This window comes from Vulpes lagopus, chromosome 4, assembly GCF_018345385.1.
Source record: "Vulpes lagopus strain Blue_001 chromosome 4, ASM1834538v1, whole genome shotgun sequence".
NCBI lineage: Eukaryota > Metazoa > Chordata > Mammalia > Carnivora > Canidae > Vulpes > Vulpes lagopus.
Window position 1 is genome coordinate 87,517,009 of NC_054827.1, and position 22,469 is coordinate 87,539,477.

The following is a 22,469-nucleotide window of genomic DNA, read 5'->3' on the forward strand; positions in this document are numbered from 1 at the left end:
CCAAAAAACAGAAACACTCATTTATTATGTGAAGGCCCCACTCTGAGGTTAGCCAGTTAGTGCCTAAGATGGTAGGTCCCGGCAGAGGCAGACACTGGGATGGGTAGGACACACCACGAAGGGGGAGAGAATCTACACATCTCCAGTGTGGGAAGGCTTCCTGGTCAGACATCCTCTATCTCTGGATGTGCTCATACACTGAGCAGATGCAATACTGTATCTCTATGCTTCTGCAAAGCACGCATACAGCACAAATGGTTTGAAATTACTTGGCAATTCAAAAACACTGGTTCCGGGGATCCCTAGGTGGCTCAGTGGTTTAGTGCCCGCCTTTGGCCCAGGGCGCGATCCTGGAGTCCCGGGATCGAGTCCCGCATCGGGCTCCTGGAATGAAGCCTGCTTCTCCCTCTGCCTGTGTCTCTGCCTCTCTTTCTCTATGTCTATCAGGAATAAATAAATAAGATATTTAAAAACAAACAAACAAAAAACAAAAAAACCCAAAAACACTGGTTCCTACAAAATGGTAATTTTGTATAAATTCTCCTCTTCTATAAAGAGGAGAAAAGGCATGCCAGCGGCCTAATTGCCGTGGCAGCGTGTGACTGAATGCTGCCTGGAGGGCACTAACAAAGGTCATCTATACCCACTCATCGAGGAGAATGGGACGTTTTCAAACCCCCACCCCTTTTGTTAAAGCTACTGATTAGTGTAGAGGCTGATGGGCAGAGGAGGAGGGATGGGGGTGCACAGCAGAAGAACATCTACATTTTCTTGATGGATCCATCCACGAATAAGCAGGTAAAATTGCCTTTGATAGTATCTGATATATCTCGCACTCTTTCAAATGTAATTAATATAAAGAATTCCTGACAGTTTACCTTTTTTGTATTAAGTGTTCAAAATCAGAAGTATGCCTGCATAGACATCAGATCTACTCAGAATCCACGTGAGTGAAAGCCAAGAATCTGCATTTTTAATAAGCTCCCCAGGTAATTCTTATAATCAAGCATGTTTAAGAATCACTTTGCTGACCAATAAGTTTATTATTCTTTCACCTACTTTCCTTCCAGGGCTAGGAGTCTTCCCTCCACTTTTGGTGAATGTTGTAAAGACCACAGAAATATAGTCCATCGAGAGAGCAATCAAGATACTTAATAGAATATGTGCATATTTGCATTGCAGTTTGCACAACTTATAATATTTCAGCTATCACTACTGTCAGTTCTCTATATACTATTTATAGCATATGTTACCTTTACTGACTCTTATTTAGCATAATTTGTGCCACAGGACTACATAATTATCTTACTAAGTGTGGTTCAGTAACAACTCTATTACTTTAGGAGAATGCCAAATGTATATATAACCAGAACCTACAGGGGTACTCAGTAAGAAACACTTATTACATATTTATTATATTAGCTGCAACTTTATCTGTAACATTCAACAATTATGACAAGCCTTAAAATGATAGACCTTCATTTTAAAGGCTTGGAAAGCTAGATAATCAGGCAATGCAATAATTTTTATAAACTGATCTCAGAAAATTCCTTTGTAGGAAGCTAAGAAGACATCCAAATTCAATATACCTAACAGGTTGTACCTGAAATGCTTCACTCAAAAAAGGCCTTTTCTATTTTTTTTTTTTTAAGAATTTTATTTTATTTTATTTATGATAGTCACAGAGAGAGGGGGGGGGGGGCAGAGACACAGGCAGAGGGAGGAGAAGCAGGCTCCATGCACCGGGAGCCCGACGTGGGATTCAATCCCGGGTCTCCAGGATCGCGCCCTGGGCCAAAGGAAGGTGCCAAACTGCTGTGCCACCCAGGGATCCCCCTTTTCTATTTTTAAAGCAAGAAATAAGACTGCCACTTCACTGGAATGAAACTATCCTCTTTATTCGGGCTATATCTATACTGTAGAAATTATTAATGAGCAGGATATAAACAGCATTTACATACCAGGTATCTTCTTGAAAAGTGCTTTACTGTTAAGTTTCAAGAAACTACACAAAACCTAAAGTTTACAAATCCATGATCAATGCTATAAGTGAGCTGTATAATAAATAAACCCCAACCATAAAATTTAACAGATTTCATCATCTACTATGAAACCTATATTACCAAATGCTACTAAAGAAAGTAGGGACCATTTACTTGTTAGTTTTCCCAATCTGTGCAAGGCAAAGCCTCCTCTTCATCCTCCGACTCAGGGGACGCCTCTTTGATTCTTCTAAGAGCCTCATGGATGCTCCGTGTTAGAGGGTCTGTGTCAGGCAGAAGCGTGAAGGATTCTCTCAGAACTTCCTTCTGTACCTTCTTCAATTTTACCCCTTTCCTGATTTGTGCCAAGATATTATTACTATCATCCTCATCAGGAAAAGGAGGCAGAGTTCGCTGTTCAACTTTTTTCAGGTGAAAACTACCACGCTTCAAGGAAGCTAGCACCTCATCCATGGGTGAACTCACTTTACAAACGAGAAAGAACAATTATAGTTAGGATCACGATTAGAGTCGAATGGGCAATCTCTAAGTCTTTAGGTCTGTGCTAGCCAAGGACACTAAAAACAAAATGGACCATAAAGTGTGGACTGAAGGTTTTCCCAGGAACACATGGGATCCCAGTTATGCTCTTTGAGAAAGCAAAGCCCCAACAGCCACACTTCAATTCCAAGTTATTATTTCTATTATTTTCCATGTGAGAGAAGCAAGCTAGAAGGTGGTCTTTGGGAATATCATGGGTGAGACTCCCAAAGGATTTCCATAATCCACCAACTCAATCTAAATTCAGACACTGAGTTATAAATGTACTTTTAAAGAACTAAGTTTTGATTCACTGTGTTAATTTTTTAAGAGGTTTTTTTTTTTTTTTTTTAACTTATTAAGTAAACTGCTCTCTATATGGGGCTTGAACTCAGGACACCAAGGTCAAAAGTTGCATGCTCTAATAACTGAGCCAGCCAGGTACCTGCACTATGGCGCTATTGATTTTTTCCACTTATTTTACATACAAAATTCTACTCCAGTTACAAGATAGAATTTACAGAATGGTTTCTTAGAATTTAATATCTAAATCATTTTTATGTAATGTTCTCCCAATGAAAGGTACAGACCAGGATTCCCTTTTCTTTTCAAAAACAGCTTTCTAAAGGCAAATCTGACATGCAATAAGTTATGTTCCTCTTCCATACTTCCTTGTTTTATACAGAGCATACCAAAGCCCTCAATAAACACGTGACCAAATGTTAAATGGTCCTATCAGTGTGATCCTAGTGTGATAGTCTTTCTTGCCCAGCTGTTTTTTTTCTGATGTGAAAACCTTTCCTGTATCTCCTAGGTTTAAAATCAGATTTTCCCCTTAACACAGAAAGAGCCACTTACTATGTATTACCAGATACACCAAGCATCACTTCAAAATATATAGTTTTTAAAATATCCATAAGAGCTCAGGGTGGTACACGTCTGTGTATATACACATTTGCTGATGTGGGTTGGTAGGATTTCCACGAAGGTGTGACCCTGAAAACCGTTTGCTATCAAATAATGTCCAAAAATAAAATAACGTTTTAAGTTTTGTAGGGTCCTATGAAATATAAGTCCTTTGATTATGCCTCACTTTATTCAACAGATGAATAAAAAATGTCTGTTCAACTTACCTCTTCTCCTCTGCAAACCTTCTGCAGTCTTTTTGAGCTTCTTCCTGGCACTGACCAGCTGGCTGCTGTCAAAGAGATGTGCTGAGGGGGCACTCGCAGACTTCGGGATCCTCTTCTCATTCCCCTCTGTCCTAGGCAGACCTTTCTCCAGTGTCTCTAGGGAGTTGTCCTTAGCAACAGGCAAAGGTGGTGGGGGGGGAGGAGGTGGTGGCGGTGGCGGTGGTGGAGGTGGTGTTGGAGGAAGAGGTGGGGGAAGTGGAGCTATGGTAACAGAACCTGGTTCGAGGTCAATATTATTCAAAAGTGGAAGAGAAACAGTGGGTGGCAGTTCAGAGGTAACACCACTGAGAGGTAATGAAGTGGCTTCAAGTTGTGCTAATGAAGTATCTTCAAGTTGTGCGAAGCTTTGGGCTTCTGTTTTCTGTGATGACTCAAGCTTGCCTCTTCCTTCCTCCACCTTTTCACTTTTATCTTCTACCTGTAGTGCCCCTGGCAGAGAGTCACACTGCTCCTCACAGGGCACAGGACTGGCTGTGCTTCTTCTTCTTGCATGAGCCAGTCGCAATCTGGTTGACTTAAGTATGACTTGGCCAGGGTATCTCTAAAAAATCAGAAGGTATTATAACTGGTCAGATTACATTAAAATATTTTATGAGCAAACATTTTTTCAAACAAGCATAACTGGGATCCCACGTGTTCCTGGGAAACCTTCAGTCCACATTTTATGATCCATTTTGTTTTTAGTGTCCTTGGCTAGCACAGTCCTAAAGTCTCACAATAATGGTCAGATTACATTAAAACATTTTATGAACATTTTATTTCCTCCTTTAGATGAAAGATGTTATTCTGAAGCTTTTGTGATTTTCGGAGAAGGTTTTTTAATAAAGTTATACAGATGACTAGAATACCAAAGCATAATACCTTTTGACAATTATCACTGAACTCTTTTGCTTATTAAATCCTGTCCCCTTTTATCCACTTAAGAAACCAACCGTTCAAAATTACCATGGGATTTAAAGAAGATTAAAGAACTTTAAATTCATTTAAAGAACTTTAATGAGTGACATTATTATTTTATGTATTCGACAGACTGAACCAGAGAGTACAACCAGGGGGAATGGCAGAGGGAGAAACAGACTCCCCACTGAGCAGGGAGTCTACCGTGGGGCTCAATCCCTGGACCTTAGGATCATGACCTGAACCAGAGGCAGACGCTTAACCAAATGAGCCACCGAGGTGCCCCTGAAATTATTAATTTAAATGAAAAATAATAGCAATGTAAAATATGAAACTGTTAGTTTCTGACATGTATTTTCAAATACTTACAAATAAAAAAATTAAAAATTAATGTTCTTTTTAAAAACCATCTTGTGGCATTTAAAAAACTCTTGAGGGGATCCCTGGGTGGCTCGGCAGTTTGGTGCCTGCCTTTGGCCCAGGGTGCGATCGTGAGTCCCGGGATCGAGTCCCGTGTCGGGCTCCCGGCATGGAGCCTGCTTCTCTCCCCACCCCCCTCCTGTGTCTCTGCCTCTCTCTCTGTGTGTGTGTGTCTACCATAAATGAATGAATGAATGAATGAATGAATGAATGAATGAATGAATCTTTAAAAATAAAAATAAAAAATAAAATACTCTTGAAATAATATGTACATTTTTATGATGGAGAGGGAAGAAGATTTTTTTTTTGAGTAATGATATACAGAACTCTCAATCTATCTTTTACTATAGTAAAACCTAGCATTAATCCAGGGCCATGGGTTAGCCTGGCAAGAGAACTGCCAGACCCTTTCTCATATAAGTTGATCCAGTTTAATTATGCCAGGGTCACTTCTGTAGACTGATACTATAGGTTATTATACGTGGTATTAATAACAAGGTGATACCTGAAATGGATAGTCAATTGTGAATTTTATAAAACTCAAGAAGAATCCAGGCTTGCCAGAAGCCCTGACCATTACTTTTATGCTACTGAAGTGGTAGATCAATGGCATGAAAATATTAATGCTGTACACAAATGGATTACAGGTATGAGATGCCTGCATGGTGCAGTCAATTAAACGACTAACTCTTGGTTTCGGCTCAGGTCGTGATCTTAGGGTTGTGAAACTGAGCCCAGAGTCAGACTCCATACTCAGTGCACAGAGTCGGCTTAAGATTCTATCTCTCCGGGGATCCCTGGGTAGCTCAGCAGTTTAGCGCCTGGAGTCCCGGGATCAAGTCCCATGTCGGGCTCCCGGTATGGAGCCTGCTTCTCCCTCTGCCTGAGTCTCTGCCTCTTCTCTATGTCTATCATGAATAAATAAATAAAATCTAAAACAAACAAACAAAAAAAGATTCTTCCTCTCCCTCTTCTGCTTCTGCCCCCACTCTTTCTCCCAATAAATAAATCTTTAAAAAACAAAAACAAAAAAATAAAATAAAAAAATAAATTAAAAAAATAAAAATAAAAAACAAAAACAGAAACAAAAAATCCACAAGTGGAAGAAAGGTAGCCTTTTAATCAAACATTAAAACAAAAGGCAAATTATTTTAAGATTTTATTTGTGTGTGTGTGTAACAGAGAGAGAGAGAGAGGAGGAGGAGGAGGAGAGATTCTAGTGTAGACTGCCAAGAGCAGAGCCAGACACAGGGCCCAGTCTCAACTCTGAGATAACATGAGACAAAATCAAGAGTCAGACGCTTAACCGATTTAGTCACCCAGGTACCCCTAAAATAATTTTCTTTTTGGTTTTATTTAAATTCAATTTCATTAACAAATAGTGTATTATTATTTTGGGGGTAGAACTGTGTTTCATCAGTTGCATATAACTCACAATGCTTATTATTACATCAAGTGCCCTACTTATTGCCCATCAACCCATTCCCACAAGAATTATATTTTCTAAATAATAGAGGAAAAAACAAAGTTTTTCTTAAAATCTTACAATAGGAGTGTATATGTAGCTATTTAAAAAGCAATGAAAAACAATAAATTGATCATACTTTTATATTACCTGTTTAAAATTTCGAAGTCTATCCAGTGTTCTTTGTCTCTCCTGGCTAACCCAAGCACTTTTTCTTTCTTCTTCATCGTGTAATTTTTCTCTCTTCTGGTAAAAAATTAATAGTAATTCCATTATGATGTATCCCATTCATTTTTCTTAATTGGGGAAAAAAAGTTCCCCCAATAAGTAAAATGGGTAACTCCAAAGAATGATTCACTTTGCTTAACAAAGTGTTTTAATGGCATGAAACTACCAGTTTTTAATAGAAATCATAGTTTTAAAATTCACAATGATAGGAGAAAAACAATACTGTTTCATTTTTTGCATTTACCTACAATTAAAGATGTTTATTCTGACAAGTAAAATCAAATATCACTGAACTAAAAATGTTACATCTTTGGGTTTCTGGCTTAAACAATTTAAGTATAAAATACTTATAGCTGCTATATTTTACTAAATAAAAAAGTTGAACATAAAAATAAAATCAGCAACAACCTGGCCTGGATTCAGATACTGCACATTAGTTCAACCAATATTATCAGCAGTTGGGGGCGGGGGTGGGGGGGTGGGGAGCATTTGAGATAAACCAGAGAAAGACAAATATCATCATATGATTTCACTCAAAAGTGCAATTTAAGAAACAAATGGGGAAAGGAAAAGACAGAGAATGGAAGAAAGAGTAACCAAGAAACAGATTCTTAACTTATAACAGAGAACAAACAGATGGTTGCCAGAGGGGAGGTGAGTGGGGGGAATGGGTGAAAGAGGTAATGTAGATGAAGAGTATACTTATCATGAAATGCACTGAGTAACGTAAAAGAATTGTTGAATGATTAGATTGTACACCTGAAACAAACAGGACACTGTACAGTAACTATACTGGAATTCCCTGTGCTGGTGAGTCACCTAAACGACATCTAATTAAATCTCATTTTGCAGACCAAGTATTAAATGAAAAGGCTTTCTAGCTTCATAAATAGTTAATGCCTTATTTCCTGCTTTGTTTTAAAAACCTGGAGATATCTCCTACAAGATCAGTTAATTTCGTGCAAAGAGGACAGTGGTCTCTGGTGTCATTAACTTGTCTCTCTTCCATTTGTCCTTTTCAAATTCAATCTTCCATTATTCTCTAATTCTATTACCTCTCTTCTTTCCCACCAGCTTTTCTCTGGACAATTTCTAGTGAGAGTTACTGCTTCATTTGTCTTGGATGATTATGTTGAAATCTAACGGATAACTTGAATCTTCATGCTGAAAGTGAACATCGAATTTCAGGAAACCCTAATGCACAATGATCACCTGGTAAAGTTACTAGACTTCCACAATAAACAAAAGACTCTGTAAGTATACAGGTTTTAAATGCAAGTCTCATGGAGAATGGCCTCTACAATGCAACATTCAATGCTACAAGAAAGAACAATGTGTCCAAAATTTTGATGGAGAGAAAACTTAACAGTTATGACCTAGACAGATGATCTCTTGCTTAGGAAATGGACAAGCATCCCCAAACATGCCACAACAGAGAATAGATAGTAACCATGAAACTTTCCTGAAATACTACCTCAGTGAAATCTAACTCTAAGAGGAATCAAACTCAGGAACACAAGTTGTGATAATCTATTCTGGTTTTGATTTTCTTTGTAACTTTTTCCTGTATTCATTTAATCTTTTATAGTGATCATTTATGTCTTTTTACAAACATAAGGATTTTTTAAATGTATGAGAATGGTTGAGAAGCAGTTTTGCAAGCCACTAATTAAAATTGCTTATAATAGGGGATCCCTGGGTGGCGCAGCGGTTTGGCGCCTGCCTTTGGCCCAGGGCGCGATCCTGGAGACCCGGGATCGAATCCCACGTCGGGCTCCCGGTGCATGGAGCCTGCTTCTCCCTCTGCCTATGTCTCTGCCTCTCTCTCTCTCTCTCTGTATGACTATCATAAATAAATAATAAAAAAAAAATTTAAAAAAAAAATAAAAAATAAAATTGCTTATAATAGAAGAATTTTCAAATACACAGTAAAGGAGTTTAGAATATGCTTTTTAAAATCTGGTACGTGATCAAAATTTTTACACATATCAAGATACTCTATATTTCAGGAAAAAACCTGCCTTGCTTATTTAGGTAACAGGACAAAATCAGAAAATACTAAGTAAAGCACAAGAAAACTTTTTAAAATTACAGAATACAAAAGATAACATGCTAAAATACCATCTAAGAGAGTAATATGGTAGAGGAGAAGCAGCTGGAAAAAGAAATTCCATTCTCACATCAAACACTAATTACCTGTCAGCCAGACCCTATATTAAACCCTAGGAAAGCAGGAATGTATATGTGGTAGTGAGAAGAGTAGGCATGTTCAACAGAGCTGGCGAGTTAGCTGTCAAGCACCAAGGAAGAAACTGACCCTGTTAGAGGTGGAGGTGCTGAAAAGGAGGAAAACTCCTAGAAGAGAGCACAGGCAGTAATCGCTTGGACTTTTCTATACAGGTCTCCTTGGGCAGAGGAAACAAAACCAAAAATCAACTATTGGGACTACCCCAATATAAAATAACTTCAGCACAGTGAAAGAAACCATTAACACAACAAAAAGGTGAACTGCTAAATGGAAGAAGATACCTGCAAATAATATGTCCAGTAAGAATATCCAAAAAACTTAAGAACTCATACAACTCTACACCCCCCCAAAAAAAACAAAAAAATAAATAATAAATAACGATCTGCTTTAAAAAACGGCAGAGGATTTTTCCAAAGAAGATATGCAATTGGCTAACACACACAAGAAACAATGCTCAACATCACTCATCATTGGGGAAATGCAAAGCAAAACCTCAATGACATATCACCTTACACCTGTTAGAATGCCTAGAATTTAAAAAGACAAGAAATAACAAGTGTTGGTGAGGATGTGAACAAAAGGAACTCTTGTGCACTGTTGGTGGGAATGTAAATTCTGCAGCCACTGTGGACAACAATATGGAGGTTCTTCAAAACACTAAAACTAGAAATACCCAATGATCCAGTAATTTCACTTTTGGACATTTACCCAAAGAATATGAAAACACTAATTTGAAAAGATATATGCATCCCTATGTTTGTTGCGGCATTCATTATTCACAAGAGTCAACATATGTAAGCAACCTAAGTGTCCGTTGAAAGATGAGTGGATAAAGATGGATATGTACAATGGAGTATTATTACTCAGCCAAAAAAAAAAGAATGAGATCTTGCCATCTGTAACAACATGAATATATAGCTAGGAGGTATTAGCTAAGTCAAGTAAGTCCAACAAATACTACATGATTTCACTTACATGTGGAACTTAAAACAAAATGAACAAACCAAAAAAAGCAGAAAACAGACCCGTCAGTACAAAGAACAAACTCGTGGTTTCTAGAGCAAAGGGAGGTGGGCAGGTGGGAAAAAGGGGGTGAAGGGCAATGGAAGATATAGGCTTCCACTCACGGGGATAAAAGGTACAGCACAGGGAACAGTCAGTGATGCTGTGATAGTGCTGTGTGGTGACAGATGCCAACTACATTTGTGATGAGTATAGCATAATATATAGAATTGTCAGAACACTATGTTGTACACCTGAAACTAATGTAACGTCAGCTACACTTCAATTTTAAAAAAATCTTCAGTTAGGAAAAAAAAAACTATTATGAACACCAGTATAGCTAAGAGATTACATCTTAACTATAAGGAATTACGTGATACCAGAGATGTTAGCAATGACAATCATACTGCAATAGGAATGTATCAAATCAGTACTCTGCATCTTAAATTGACACAATGTTATATGTAAAATATCTCAATTTTTGAAAACTGTCAAAAACAGTTTTTAGAAAACCATTTTAAGTAAAATAGTCTTAGAAGTCCTGATCAGTTTCCATACACTACAGCTTAAGTCTTCTGTTTGTACTTTCTTGAAGTGAAACCCTTCAGTTATTAGTAGGATTACATAAAACAAGAATGCACTTTTTTAATGAGGGAAAAAATGACTTGTTTCCCCACCACCATTCCTTCTCTTACTCAATGTCTCTCAGCTCTAAATGGGGGGGAGGGGGGCTTTACATTTCTTTATTCTGTTTTAGAGAGTTTACTGACAAATATTAAAATAGACTTCCTTAGTCTTCGTTAAATATTTAATTTGCAAGGATTTCCAGAAGAAATTTTTCAGACAATAATGTTAACATATAGGAATGTACATTTTAAACCACCCAAGAGATTTTAATAAAGGTGGTTCAAAGCTAACTTTAAAAAACAAGATTTAATGTAGGCCAAATATGCCTTTTCCTACAGTTAGGCATATTAAAGATGAGATGGTTAATGGGCTCATTCTTCCACACTTAGCATTTCCAAAGCTGGTATTAGGCAGAATTATAAGGCAGATGACAGGGCAGCCCCGGTGGCGCAGCGGTTTAGCGCCGCCTGCAGCCCAGGGCATGATGCTGGAGTCCCGGGATCGAGTCCCACGTCAGGCTCTCTGCATGGAGCCTGCTTCTCCCTCTGCCTGTGTCTCTGCCTCTCTCTCTCTCTCTCTCTCTCTGTCTCTCTCTCCATCTCTATGAATAAATAAAATCTTAAAAAAAAAGATTAAAAAATATATAAGGCAGATGACATTTATCTTTGAGATCCCCTCAAATGTCAATTTCTTGATTTTTTTTTTTTAACTCTTCTTTGCCTTAAAAAAACTCCTGGAGAAAGGATTTGATACTCATTCTAAAAAAATAATTAGTTACTACATCTACCAAAGTAGTGGTATTTCATCAGAAGCCAACATCTTCCTAAAGCAAGTAACAACTAAGCATGGAATCTCAACAATCTGACAGCACAGGTACATATGGTGATAGGGGGCATTCCTATTACTCTGTTAGGCTGGCCCATTATCCTTTACAAGGTAACTTATAATCTATGAAAAGGACATTTAAAAATAAAAGTACAGGGCACCTGGATGGCTCATGGTTGAGCATCTGCCTTTGGCTCAGGTTGTGATCCCAGGATCCTGGGTTTGAGCTCCGCATCAGGATCCCCACAGGGAGCCTGCTTCTCCCTCTGCCTATGTCTCTATCTCTCTGTGTGTCTCTCATGAATAAATAAATAAAATATTTTTAAACATAAAAAATAAGAGTACAAGAAATAATTGTTATTTATAGTTTCTTGGAGAATGATGAATCTTACAGTTTTATGGGTAGTTTGGCTATTACTTTTATGTGTTTAAAATCAAGAGTAAGGAATGGCTTAAACATATGCCAAAATGAGCTTACAGGATTAATACATATTAAAGCCATTTGGCCTTTAGGGTGATACTAAAGCATATACAGTGATATTGTCATGTCAATATTTCTATTCAATGAAATCAAAATTAATGGTTGAGTAATCTAAGATACGTGTGTCTGAAAAGACTACTATCAGGATAATATACTGCAGACATAATGAGGTACAGCAATGCTGGGAGTAGATGAAAGCTAATACAATTTTTTTAAAAACGAACTAATGATCTCAGTACATCACATATAGAGAAGAACCTGCTCAATTTGATAAGGAATATCTACCGAAAAAACCTATAGCTAAGCATGGTAGTTAATAGTGAGATACTAGAAGCGTTCTTATTAAGATCAGGAAAAGACAAAGATGTCCCCTTTCTCACCATTTCTTTTCAGCACCATACTGGAAGTCCTATATAATGGAACAAGAAGAGTAAATAAAAGATACATAGATTGACTTCATTCACAGATGACAAGACTGTTCATGTAGAAAACCTAAAAGAACCAACAGAAAAACAAAAACTCCTGGAACTATTAAGTGATTACAGCTCAGAGTAAAAGGCTGACATGTAAAAGTCAACTGCCTTTAATATAAGAGCAATGAACATCTCAAGTTTAATATTAAAAACTATTTATGTTACCACCAAAAAAGGAAAGAGTTAGGCACAAATCTACTAATTTAGATATAAATCTTAGGTATACATATAAATATATTTAGCATCTATATGAGGCAAACTATAAAACTTACAGAAGAAATCAAAGATCTAAATAAATGGAGAGCTATTCCTTGGTTAGATAGGAAGACTCAATATTGTTAAAGTATAATTATTTCCAAAATTAACCCAAAGATATGATGTAATCTTAGTCAAAATCTCAGTTGTTTTTTTTAAAGATCTTATTTACTTATTCATAAGAGACACACACACACACACAGAGAGAGAGAGAAAGAGAGAGAGAGAGAAAGAGAGAGGCAGAGGGGGAAGCAGGCTCCACACAGGGAGCCCGATGTGGGACTTGATCCCAGGTCTCCAGGATCACACCCTGGGCCGAAGGCGGGTGCTAAAACTGCTGATTGATTTTTGATTACTGACTAGCTTTGGAGAGGCAAAAGATCTAGTCAATATAAAAGAACACAGAGCACAAAACAGACCCAAACATATTTAATCAACTGATCTTTAACCCAAGAGCAAAGGCAATCCAATGGAGAAATGAAAGTTTTTTTGTTTTGTTTTTTAAAGAAATGGTGTTGGAACAACTAGACGTTCACATTTAAGGCTTGTGGCTTATAACCTTCACATACATTAACTCAAAACAGATCAAAGACTTAAATGTAAAATGCAACTTAAAGCTCTCACAACATAGGAGATATATAGATGACCTTACATTTGAGGTGGACTTTTAAGATATAATACCAGAAGTATAACCCATGAAGGAAAGAATTGCTAATCTGGACTTCATTAACATAAAAATTTAAATTAAAATAAAATTCTCTTCTTCAAGAGATTCTGTCAAGAGAATGAAAAGACAAGCCACACATTGGGAGAAAATATTTGCAAAAACCCTATGTGATGAAGGCTTGTTAACCAGAACAGATTTAAAAAATTCAATTAAAATATCAGCAAAAGATATGGACATAACCTTAGTAAAGAAGACAGAGATGACAAAAAAAGCATTATAAACAGAGGCTCATTATCATACAACATTAAGGAACTGCAAACTAAACAATCAATTACCACCACATGCCTAATTACAATGGCTGAAATTAAAAACAAAAACACTGACAATACCAAATGCTGGTAAAAATGTGGAGCAACAGGAACTCTCATTCACTGCTGGTAACACAAAATGATACAGCCACTCTGGAAGACAGTTTCAATTTCCTACAAAATCAAATTAACTCTCACCTCATGATCCAACAATAGTGCCCCTTGATATAATTTATCCAAAACATGAAAACTCAAGTACACGCAAAAACCTTTATGAACGTTTATAGCAACTTTATTAATAATGGCCAAACGTTGGGAGTAACCAACCTATCTCTGTAGGTGAATCATAAACTGCAGCATACCAAGATGATGGAATATTATCCGGCACTAAAAAAGAAATGAACTATCAAGCCATGAACGTGCATGAAGAAAAACAAAATGCATGGAAGAATCTTAAATGCATATTAGTAAGTTATGCCAATCTGAAAAGACTACATAAATTCCAATTGAACATTTTAGAAAAGGCAAAACTGTAGAGACAGTAAAAAGATAGTGGTTGCCAGAGGATTCAAGAGGTGGGGGGGGGGGGGGGGATCAATAGGTAGAACACAGGACATTTTGAGGATGGTGAAAATATTCTGTGTGACATTATAATGGTGGATTCATATCACTATACATTTGCAAAACCAATAGAATATACACTACCAAGAATGAACTGCAATGTCAACTATGGACTTTGAGTGATAATGATGTATCAGTGCTGAGTCACTGACTGTAACAAAGGTAGCACTCTTTGGTTAGCAGACAGTGTGCATGTGTGGAGGTATACAGGAACTGTCTATACCATCTACTCAATTTGTGTAAAACTGTTCTAAGTAATGTATATATATGTATGGATATATATTGAACTACATAAGTTCACATATACACATATATGGAATAAACGCTAACATCTAGTTACTCGCATTTTCTTATTCTCTATCAATCTTATTCACTTTGAGACATCTAAAAATCAAAGTTTTCTTCTAAGTCTTTAGAGTCCAAACTTACTAGTTGTACTGTGTGATGGGTTCTATACTCATCTTCACTCCGAAGGCGCTGTTGGAACTTTTCATTGTGTTTTGCAATACAAATTTCCTATAAATACATAAAACGTGTTTTAATAGAGTGAAACCTGGAAGACTCAAAACATCACACCAGAATTTATCTTATTGGGTTTAATTTTAATCTTAACATATACCTACATAGCAAAACATCAAGTAAGCCACCTCTGGCTTCTCATCTAGAGTACTAAAGCAGCATAAAACAAATCATTAGGATCTTTAAAAACAAAAAAATGGTATTAACTTCTCTAGAATCTTTTTTTTTTTTTTAAATGGGGAGGGATGCAGCAAGACAGAGTGGAAGAGGGTATCCTTAGATAATCTCAAAGCTCTTTTTTTGGACTGAAGTCTGTGGATTCTAAGTCTTATTGTACTCTTTAAACTAGTCTGGGCAAGAAAGGATATATAACTCTTGGCTTAAAGTCTGTATTCTTAAACTTTGATGAGTTGAAGAACATGATTTGCCTGGAGTGGCTTAAATAGTATTATGAAATTTGTATCTTAAGGTCAGAGACTGAGTGAAAAGAGACCTTAAAAATAAAAAGTCAGAACTATATTTTAAAGCAACTGTTTCGGGATGCCCGGGTGGCTCAGCAGTTTATCGCCTGCCTTCGGTCCAGGGTGTGATCCTGGAGTCCCAGGATCGAATCCCACATCGGGCTCCCTGCATGGAGCCTGCTTCTCCCTCTGCCTGTGTCTCTGCCTTTCTCTCTCATTCTGTCCCTCATTAATAAATAAAATCTTTTAAATATTAATAAATAAAGCAACTGTTAAAGGATAACAAAGATAATATTATATATAAGTAAAATGATAAAGTGATAACAATGGATCAGGTTTCTAAAAAAAAAAAAAAAAAATCACACAAACTAAGACAGAATCCTACCTTTGTGCCTAACTACCTGCCTTTCCTTGGGTGATTTACTTAACTACCAGGAGCCATAGTTCCTTTGATTATCAAATGAGAATATAGATCCCTTATTTTCAGATTTTACAGAGGTGGCATGGTGCGTATACATTACCCAGTAACTCCAGCAGGATCTGAAGCAGCACCCTATAAGTAATAGTACCATTTTTGCAGTGAAATACATGAAAAGTCAAAAGGACTATGAAAGGGACAACTTCCTCTCAGCTCAGGTCTGGGTTGTCACCACACCAAGCAGGAGAACGCTTTTGATTTTTGGAGCTTTTTCCGACTTCAGGTAAAAGATTATCATCTCATTTAATTACTGATATCATTAAAGAATATAAAAATGCATAAAGAATAATGCTATTTCTATTATTATTCTTAAAAAAAAAATCCAATCACAAAGCATAGACTTCAAGTCCTCATGGCATAGCCAGAGACTGTCTTTGTTTTTTCTTTTTTTTTTTTTTTAAATGTTTATTTATTTATGATAGTCACACAGAGAGAGAGAGAGAGAGAAGCAGAGACACAGGCAGAGGGAGAAGCAGGCTCCAAGCTCCGGGAGCCCGACGTGGGACTCGATCCTGGCTCTCCAGGATTGCGCCCTAGGCCAAAGGCAGGCGCCAAACCACTGCGCCACCCAGGGATCCCTGTCTTTGTTTTTTCAAGAGGAGAGGCAAGACATGATTTATTTACAATCAGAACTACACTTGGGCATGAAATTCTATGGTGGGTGCTGGATAAAACAAGCACCCATGACTGTATGTTGACATGGAGAAAAGGATTACAGAACGATGTTACATGGAGAGGCATAGTTTCATGTTCTCATTAGCTTTTTTATGACTTAGTGTTTCTAATTTACACTCATTCCAACCATCTTTTGCCACTCCTTTCTGCAGACTTGTCACCCCAAGTGGTAGGCTTGGAGGTATGGGGGATAAGGATGGGGGAAGGCAAGACCATTCAGAACCCCCAATTCTATGCGATGTGATGGGTTGTGGCAGATCTGGGGCTGCTGGTATAAACCAGCAGATCCTCTGGGGGGGACTTCTCCAACCTCAGATTTAGATTAATCTATACAATTCCTTCAAGACTGAGGTCAAAACCAAGACTTACTTGTTGAACAGCACTGAGCTTCTTAAATAGTGAGCCGGGGAGGGGGGTAGAGGGTTGCTGGGTGGCTCAGTGGGTTAAGTATCTGCCTTTGACTCAGGTTGTGATCCCAGGATTCTGGGATCTAGCCCCACATCAGACTCTCTAAGTCAGTGGGTAGTCTGCTTCTTCCTCTCACTGTCCCCATTTGTGCTCTCTCTCTTAGGTAGATAAAGGAAATATTTTTTAAAATTAAAAAAATAAAATAATGAGCCAGGAGCTGCATTTACTTTCCTATAGTCATGTCCTTTAGCACAGTTACTTTCAGTACTTTTCAGAGTACCATAGGTAAACAGCTATCCTAATGTGTTTTCACTAGCTATCCTAATCACTAGCTATCCTAATGTGTTTTCTTCAGAAAACTACATGTTAATATAATGGCCTGAAGATTGAGAAGAGGTAACTCTTAGTTTTAAAAGATTCAAGTAGGGCAACCCCGGTGGCTTAGCGGTTTAGCACCGCCGTCAGCCAAGGGTGTGATCCTGGAAACCCGGGATCAAGTCCCGTCTAGGGCTCCCTGCATGGAGCCTGCTTCTCCCTCTGCCTGTGTCTCTGCCTCTCTCTCTCTCTCTCTCTCATTAATAAATATGTAACCTTTAAAAATTAAAAAAATAAATTAAAAAAAAAACATGCAAGTATTAGGGGCACTTGGTTGGCTCAGCCGATTAAGCATCTGCCTTCAGCTTAGGTCTTGATCCCAGGGTCCCGGGATCGAGCCCTGTGTCGGGCTCCCTGCTCAGTAGGGAGTCTGCTTCTCCTTCTTTCTCTGCCATTCCTGCTGCTTGTACTATCTGACTCTTTCTAGCTCTCTGTCAAATAATAGAATCTTAGACAAACATGCAAATTTTAGTGACAGATGGGTTAGAATTACTAGATATGGGTCAAGGACTAAGTAATGACTAAAAGCAAGGTTTAAAATTAAGGCTGTCTATTCAATAAATACCTATTATACCTTTTTATTTCTGAGGTAGGCTTTCTTGGCTGAAACCCGTCCACGTCTTGCTTCCAGCTGGCGTGCTTTCTGCTGAAGTTTCTGTAGCTCTTCTCTCTGTAAGTGCACAGACGCTGCCATCTCTTCCTTCTCCAGCATGGCCTCCATGCTTTCGTAAGTGTCATAGTATACCACTTCATCTCTCTTTTCTGTAACAGAAGAACAACGAAGGGTAGAGTTAAGAGCATGGGCTACAAAACCAGACAGAACACAGAACAAGATTCTGATTAACTTATTGGCTCTGTAACCTCTGTTTTTTTTTTTTTTTTAAGGATTTTACTTATTTGACAGAGCACAAGCAGAGGGAGCTGCATGCAGGCAAAAGGATAGGGAGCAGCAGAATCCCTGCTGAGCAAGGAGCCCAATGGGGCTCGATTCCAGGACCCTAGGATCAGGAAATGAGCTGAGGGCAGACCGTTAACCAACTGAGCCACCCAGGCGCCCCAAACTTTTTTTAAAAGACTCAGTTTGATCCTGGTTAAGTACCTGATTCCTTTCCTGCCACCCCCACCCCCAATAAGCTCTACAACCATCAAGGGGCTTGAATTCATGACCTCTTAACTTCTCTGTAAAAAAGTGATTATTAGGAAATATACCTTCTCGGGTGAGAGTGTGTTTAGAAAGTACTTAACAGTGTCTGGCATGTATTTATTTAAGTGCTCAGTAACTGTTACGTATCATCCTCCAAATTCAAAAATTTTCTGGCTGTAACAACCTTACAAAGTGAGTATTTTACAAAGCTAATAATACTGCTCAGTCTACTAAATGACTGGAGTTTAAGAGCTCCTCTAAAATGTTCTATGTTAAAACTTTTTTAGTCTCAACAGTTTGAAGAAATATAGCTGACAAATCTTCTCTATGTATTCAATTTTTTCTGGATTTACATAGTTGAATGCACACTGTACCTGATATAAGTCTTTTGATGCTTTCCAGTTGTGCTGTCAATAACAACTCTTCACACTTCAGGATTTCAAACTGTACTTCATACAACTGAAGTTGCAGATCATAATAATCAGCTTCTAACTGATCCAATCGGGCTATGGCTTCTGTACCACCCTGCAAACTCTGCATCTGCATGAAGAGAAAAAAAAAAAAATTTTAATTGGTGGGGACAAGAAATAATAAATTGGGGCACCTGGGTTGCTCAGACCATCTGCCTGTGGCTCACTTCAAGATCCTGGGGTCCTGGGATCAAGTCTTGCCATCAGGCTCCCCACAGAAAGCCTACTTCTCCCTCTGTGTCTTTGTGTGTTTCTTATTAATAAACTATTTTTTTTAAATGGATGTTCTAAAGTTATTTAGTTTTGCTTTCCATAGATGAATGAGATTATATATGAATGAATAAGATTAAGCCAGACTGGGATGGTTACAGCCAAGGAATGAATAGAAAGTCTGGTTTCTCAACACATCCAGAGCTGTGTTGTTGTGCTCCATGGTCACAGCTTGAATAAGATCTAGAATCTGGTGAATGGAGAGCAAAGCAAGCGGGTGTGAGGAGAACAGCATGACATAATTGATTTTCTGGAAATCCCTGCGTCTTTGATAACTATTAGTATCTAAGTAAATGCGCTCGGGATCCTACATTGAACCTAAGGTGGAATTCAGATTTCTAAGCATGTCTCATGAAGCGGTGGAGGGTCCTACAGGAAGTTTGCTTGGCTGGTTGACTGGGTTTTGGTCCTAAATAGTTGGAGTGAAGAGATTTTGCCAGGCATTAGAAGGAAATTACTACCAGCAAGGTATGCTTCAGGTATTAGTCCCCAACCTCATTATTTCCATGGATTCCTACTTGGATCTACAGTGAAAGGTAGCTATGAGGAGCTAACAGAATGGCTTTTCAGTAGGCTATGAAGTACAAGCATGGGAGAGAGTAAAGCATTCCTTTGGGGACATTTCTTCTAAGAATACAGTGCTATCACTTTGGCAGTTTAAAGGTTCACACTTAGAAATTTCAAGACACTACAGGCACCAGTGTGCCCTGAGGGAACTAGCAGCCTTGGTGAAAAAGGCCCTGGCCTCAAGTGGCATCCCAGTAAATGACTACCAAAGAGATGGAGGAACAGAGGAAAATGAAAGAAATATTTTGTGACCTCATGTGAGAGGTGATCTGGGGTCCCAGAATACTAAGGGGATACTTGGCTAGTAGTTTTGGGACAGTTGTGGCAACAAAGTTCATATTGCTGCAAAATAATCCTGTCTTGTAAGGTTGGTGAAACATGTTAGCACACAGAGAGAGTATGTTTTAAACAAGAGTCCAGCCTTTTCTTTACGTTCTAGATACTCAACACAGTCTTACCTAAAGACTATTTTTTTAGCACGTAATTTCAAGTTCCTTTTAAACTGCAAAGCAACATGGGGTACCTGAGTGGCTCAGTTGGTTAAGCGTGCTTTTAGCTCAGGTCATGATCTTAGGGTCCTAAGATTAAGGCCCATGTCATGCTCCACGCTCAGCAGGGATTCTGCTTCTCCCCCTCTCCTGAGTCTCTCCCAACCACTTGTACTCACATGCTCACTCTCTCTCAAATAAATAAAATCTTAAAAGAAAACACTGCAAGGCAATAGTTGAGCTGTGATCTAAGTGTGCAATGGTACACATTAAAAAAATAATAATAATAATCTGGTTAATTAAATACAATGCGAGAAACGCTATACAGATATTATACATATTTAATGAATTATAAGTCAGTGATCCTGGTGCATTAGAATATATTTTTTTGACTCACACAATAAATACAGAACAAACCACAAAAGGCTTTCATTACAGTGGCTTCTAAAGGAGAATGTTTTTTTAAAGAAGAGAATGTTGACAAAATGAAATCCTGCTGTTTTTGTCCTAAGTCATAAAATTTCTTTCGAGACTTCCAGTCTCACTTTAAATTATAAATATCCCTTCACGCATGGTCTTGGGTCTCTTATCCAGCTTTGGAGACTAGCTCCAGAATGCATAATCTTTCATTGTCAGCAGCACACTTTCTGTGAGCACAGCATACACATAAAATATGTAATGTCAGAAGGTTTTATTCTCTAGGGAATTATAATCAGTTAAGATGAAACCTTAGTATAAATCGGTCTAAAAACGTTCATGTAAGATCAGTTCCAGGGACACCGGTAGAAATCCAGGCTGTTAGTTGCACCTTCAATGTCTCTAGTTTTCTCTAGCTGTAAAGAACAATTTATGTGCCATGTTCATAATGCTGTGCTAAGGCTCCCTACCCCCCCCCCCCCAGGACTCTCCAAATTTGACTCTCTTATCTAATACTTTGGCTAAGGAAGGAAGCTGAGACACCCCTGTTGACGTACCTTTACATTGTCAGCCAATATCAAATACCAAACTGAGAAAGGGTGTTTTCTTATTAAGAAGTGACCTTACTCCCCAACTTTCTGGTTTACTGAGTTCTATACAAAGCAAGGCTGTCCAGAGGTGGATCTACCATCACAAGGTTCAAGAAGGACAAAACCTTATCAAAGGCAGAAGTGCAGACAAAGAGGCAGAAGTGCAGACAAAGGATCTGTTGAATCCCAACCTCGAGAAAGAAAACAAACAATAGGGGAGTGGTGGGCGTGGGGCAAGTAAAACTGTTCTAAGAATTCTATGGGCTATGCTAAGGAGAAAGAGATAAGAGACAAGTCAGGGAAACCTGGGAGGGCAAAACTGTCCTCTGAAGTTTATTTAGACTTTAAAATGGAGATGAAATCCTCAGTGAAAGATATGTAGAGGCAGGGGAAGGCTATGCTGCTCTAAATCTCTTCCCTACATTATCTGTAATTTTTCAAACTGATTTTTTCCATACCTACATTTCAGCTGACCACAGAATTTTAAGAGAAGAGGAATCCATAGTGAAAGGAGTACTGACTCTGGACAAAGGAGCAGTGCAGAGAACTTAGGTGACACAGTTGGGGAACCTTTTTTTATGCCTGAGGGCACTGCTTCCCTGGGCAAGAAGGAAGCCTATGAAGTAAGTTGAGTGCTTAAAGGAGATAATCAAATGCCAATGAAAACTCTGCTAGCTTGAAATTTTACTCAGCTCAACTTTTACCTTCTGCATAAACGTTTTTAAAAAATATTTATTTACTTGGGACACCTGGGTGGTTCAGCAGTTGAGGGTCTGCCTTCGGCTCAAGGCGTGATCCCAGGATTCGGGATCGAGTCCTGCATGGGGCTCCCTACGAGGAGCCTGCTTCTCCCTCTGCCTGTGTCTCTGCCTCTCTGTGTGTGTGTCTCATGAATAAAACAATAAACCTTTAAAATAAATATTTATTTACTAATTATGGGGGGGGGGGGGAACAGCCCGTGCACATATGCACCAGGGGAGGGGCAGAGGATAATGGGGAGAGTGAGAAGCCCAGGCACACTCCCCACTGGGTGCAGAGCCCAACAAGAGGCTCACTTCCACAACACCAAAATCAAAACCTGAGCCAAAAACAAGAGCTGGATGCTCAACCTACTGAGCCACCCAGTCACCCTCTAAATAAACAAACTTTTGATACTACGATACCAAGATCCCAAAACAAAATGCCTTCCCACTATAACCCAGGTAATACCAACAATGTCAGAGCCTTATTCAATTCTCCCAATTCCTACAAGATGGCCTTTCCATCAGAAAAAGTAGGGAGCACTACAGTAAGTAAGTATGGAAAAGAAAACAAAATAAGTTTTTACAGTAAATCTAGCAAGGAAATGAAGTAAATATCCACACATCCATGTAAG

At 38.4% G+C, this 22,469-nt stretch overlaps 1 protein-coding gene across 2 annotated transcripts in view; it reads right to left on the bottom strand.

The window, feature by feature from the left end:
- JMY (junction mediating and regulatory protein, p53 cofactor) overlaps nucleotides 1-22,469 on the bottom strand; it is a 107,074-nt gene that overhangs the window by 8,487 nt on the left and 76,118 nt on the right. Inside the window, exons 5-10 of one of the 2 annotated variants that reach the window (XM_041752155.1) lie at nucleotides 18,667-18,832; nucleotides 17,723-17,910; nucleotides 14,662-14,748; nucleotides 6,648-6,743; nucleotides 3,656-4,256; nucleotides 2,157-2,467 (exon numbers count right to left, since the gene is read on the bottom strand). In XM_041752155.1, the coding sequence (XP_041608089.1) occupies nucleotides 2,160-2,467; nucleotides 3,656-4,256; nucleotides 6,648-6,743; nucleotides 14,662-14,748; nucleotides 17,723-17,910; nucleotides 18,667-18,832 (1,446 nt within the window). In that variant the 3' untranslated portion in view covers nucleotides 2,157-2,159. Of the gene's footprint in view, nucleotides 1-1,877; nucleotides 2,468-3,655; nucleotides 4,257-6,647; nucleotides 6,744-14,661; nucleotides 14,749-17,722; nucleotides 17,911-18,666; nucleotides 18,833-22,469 lie in introns of those variants that run through there. The other variant, XM_041752156.1, reaches the window with a different exon arrangement.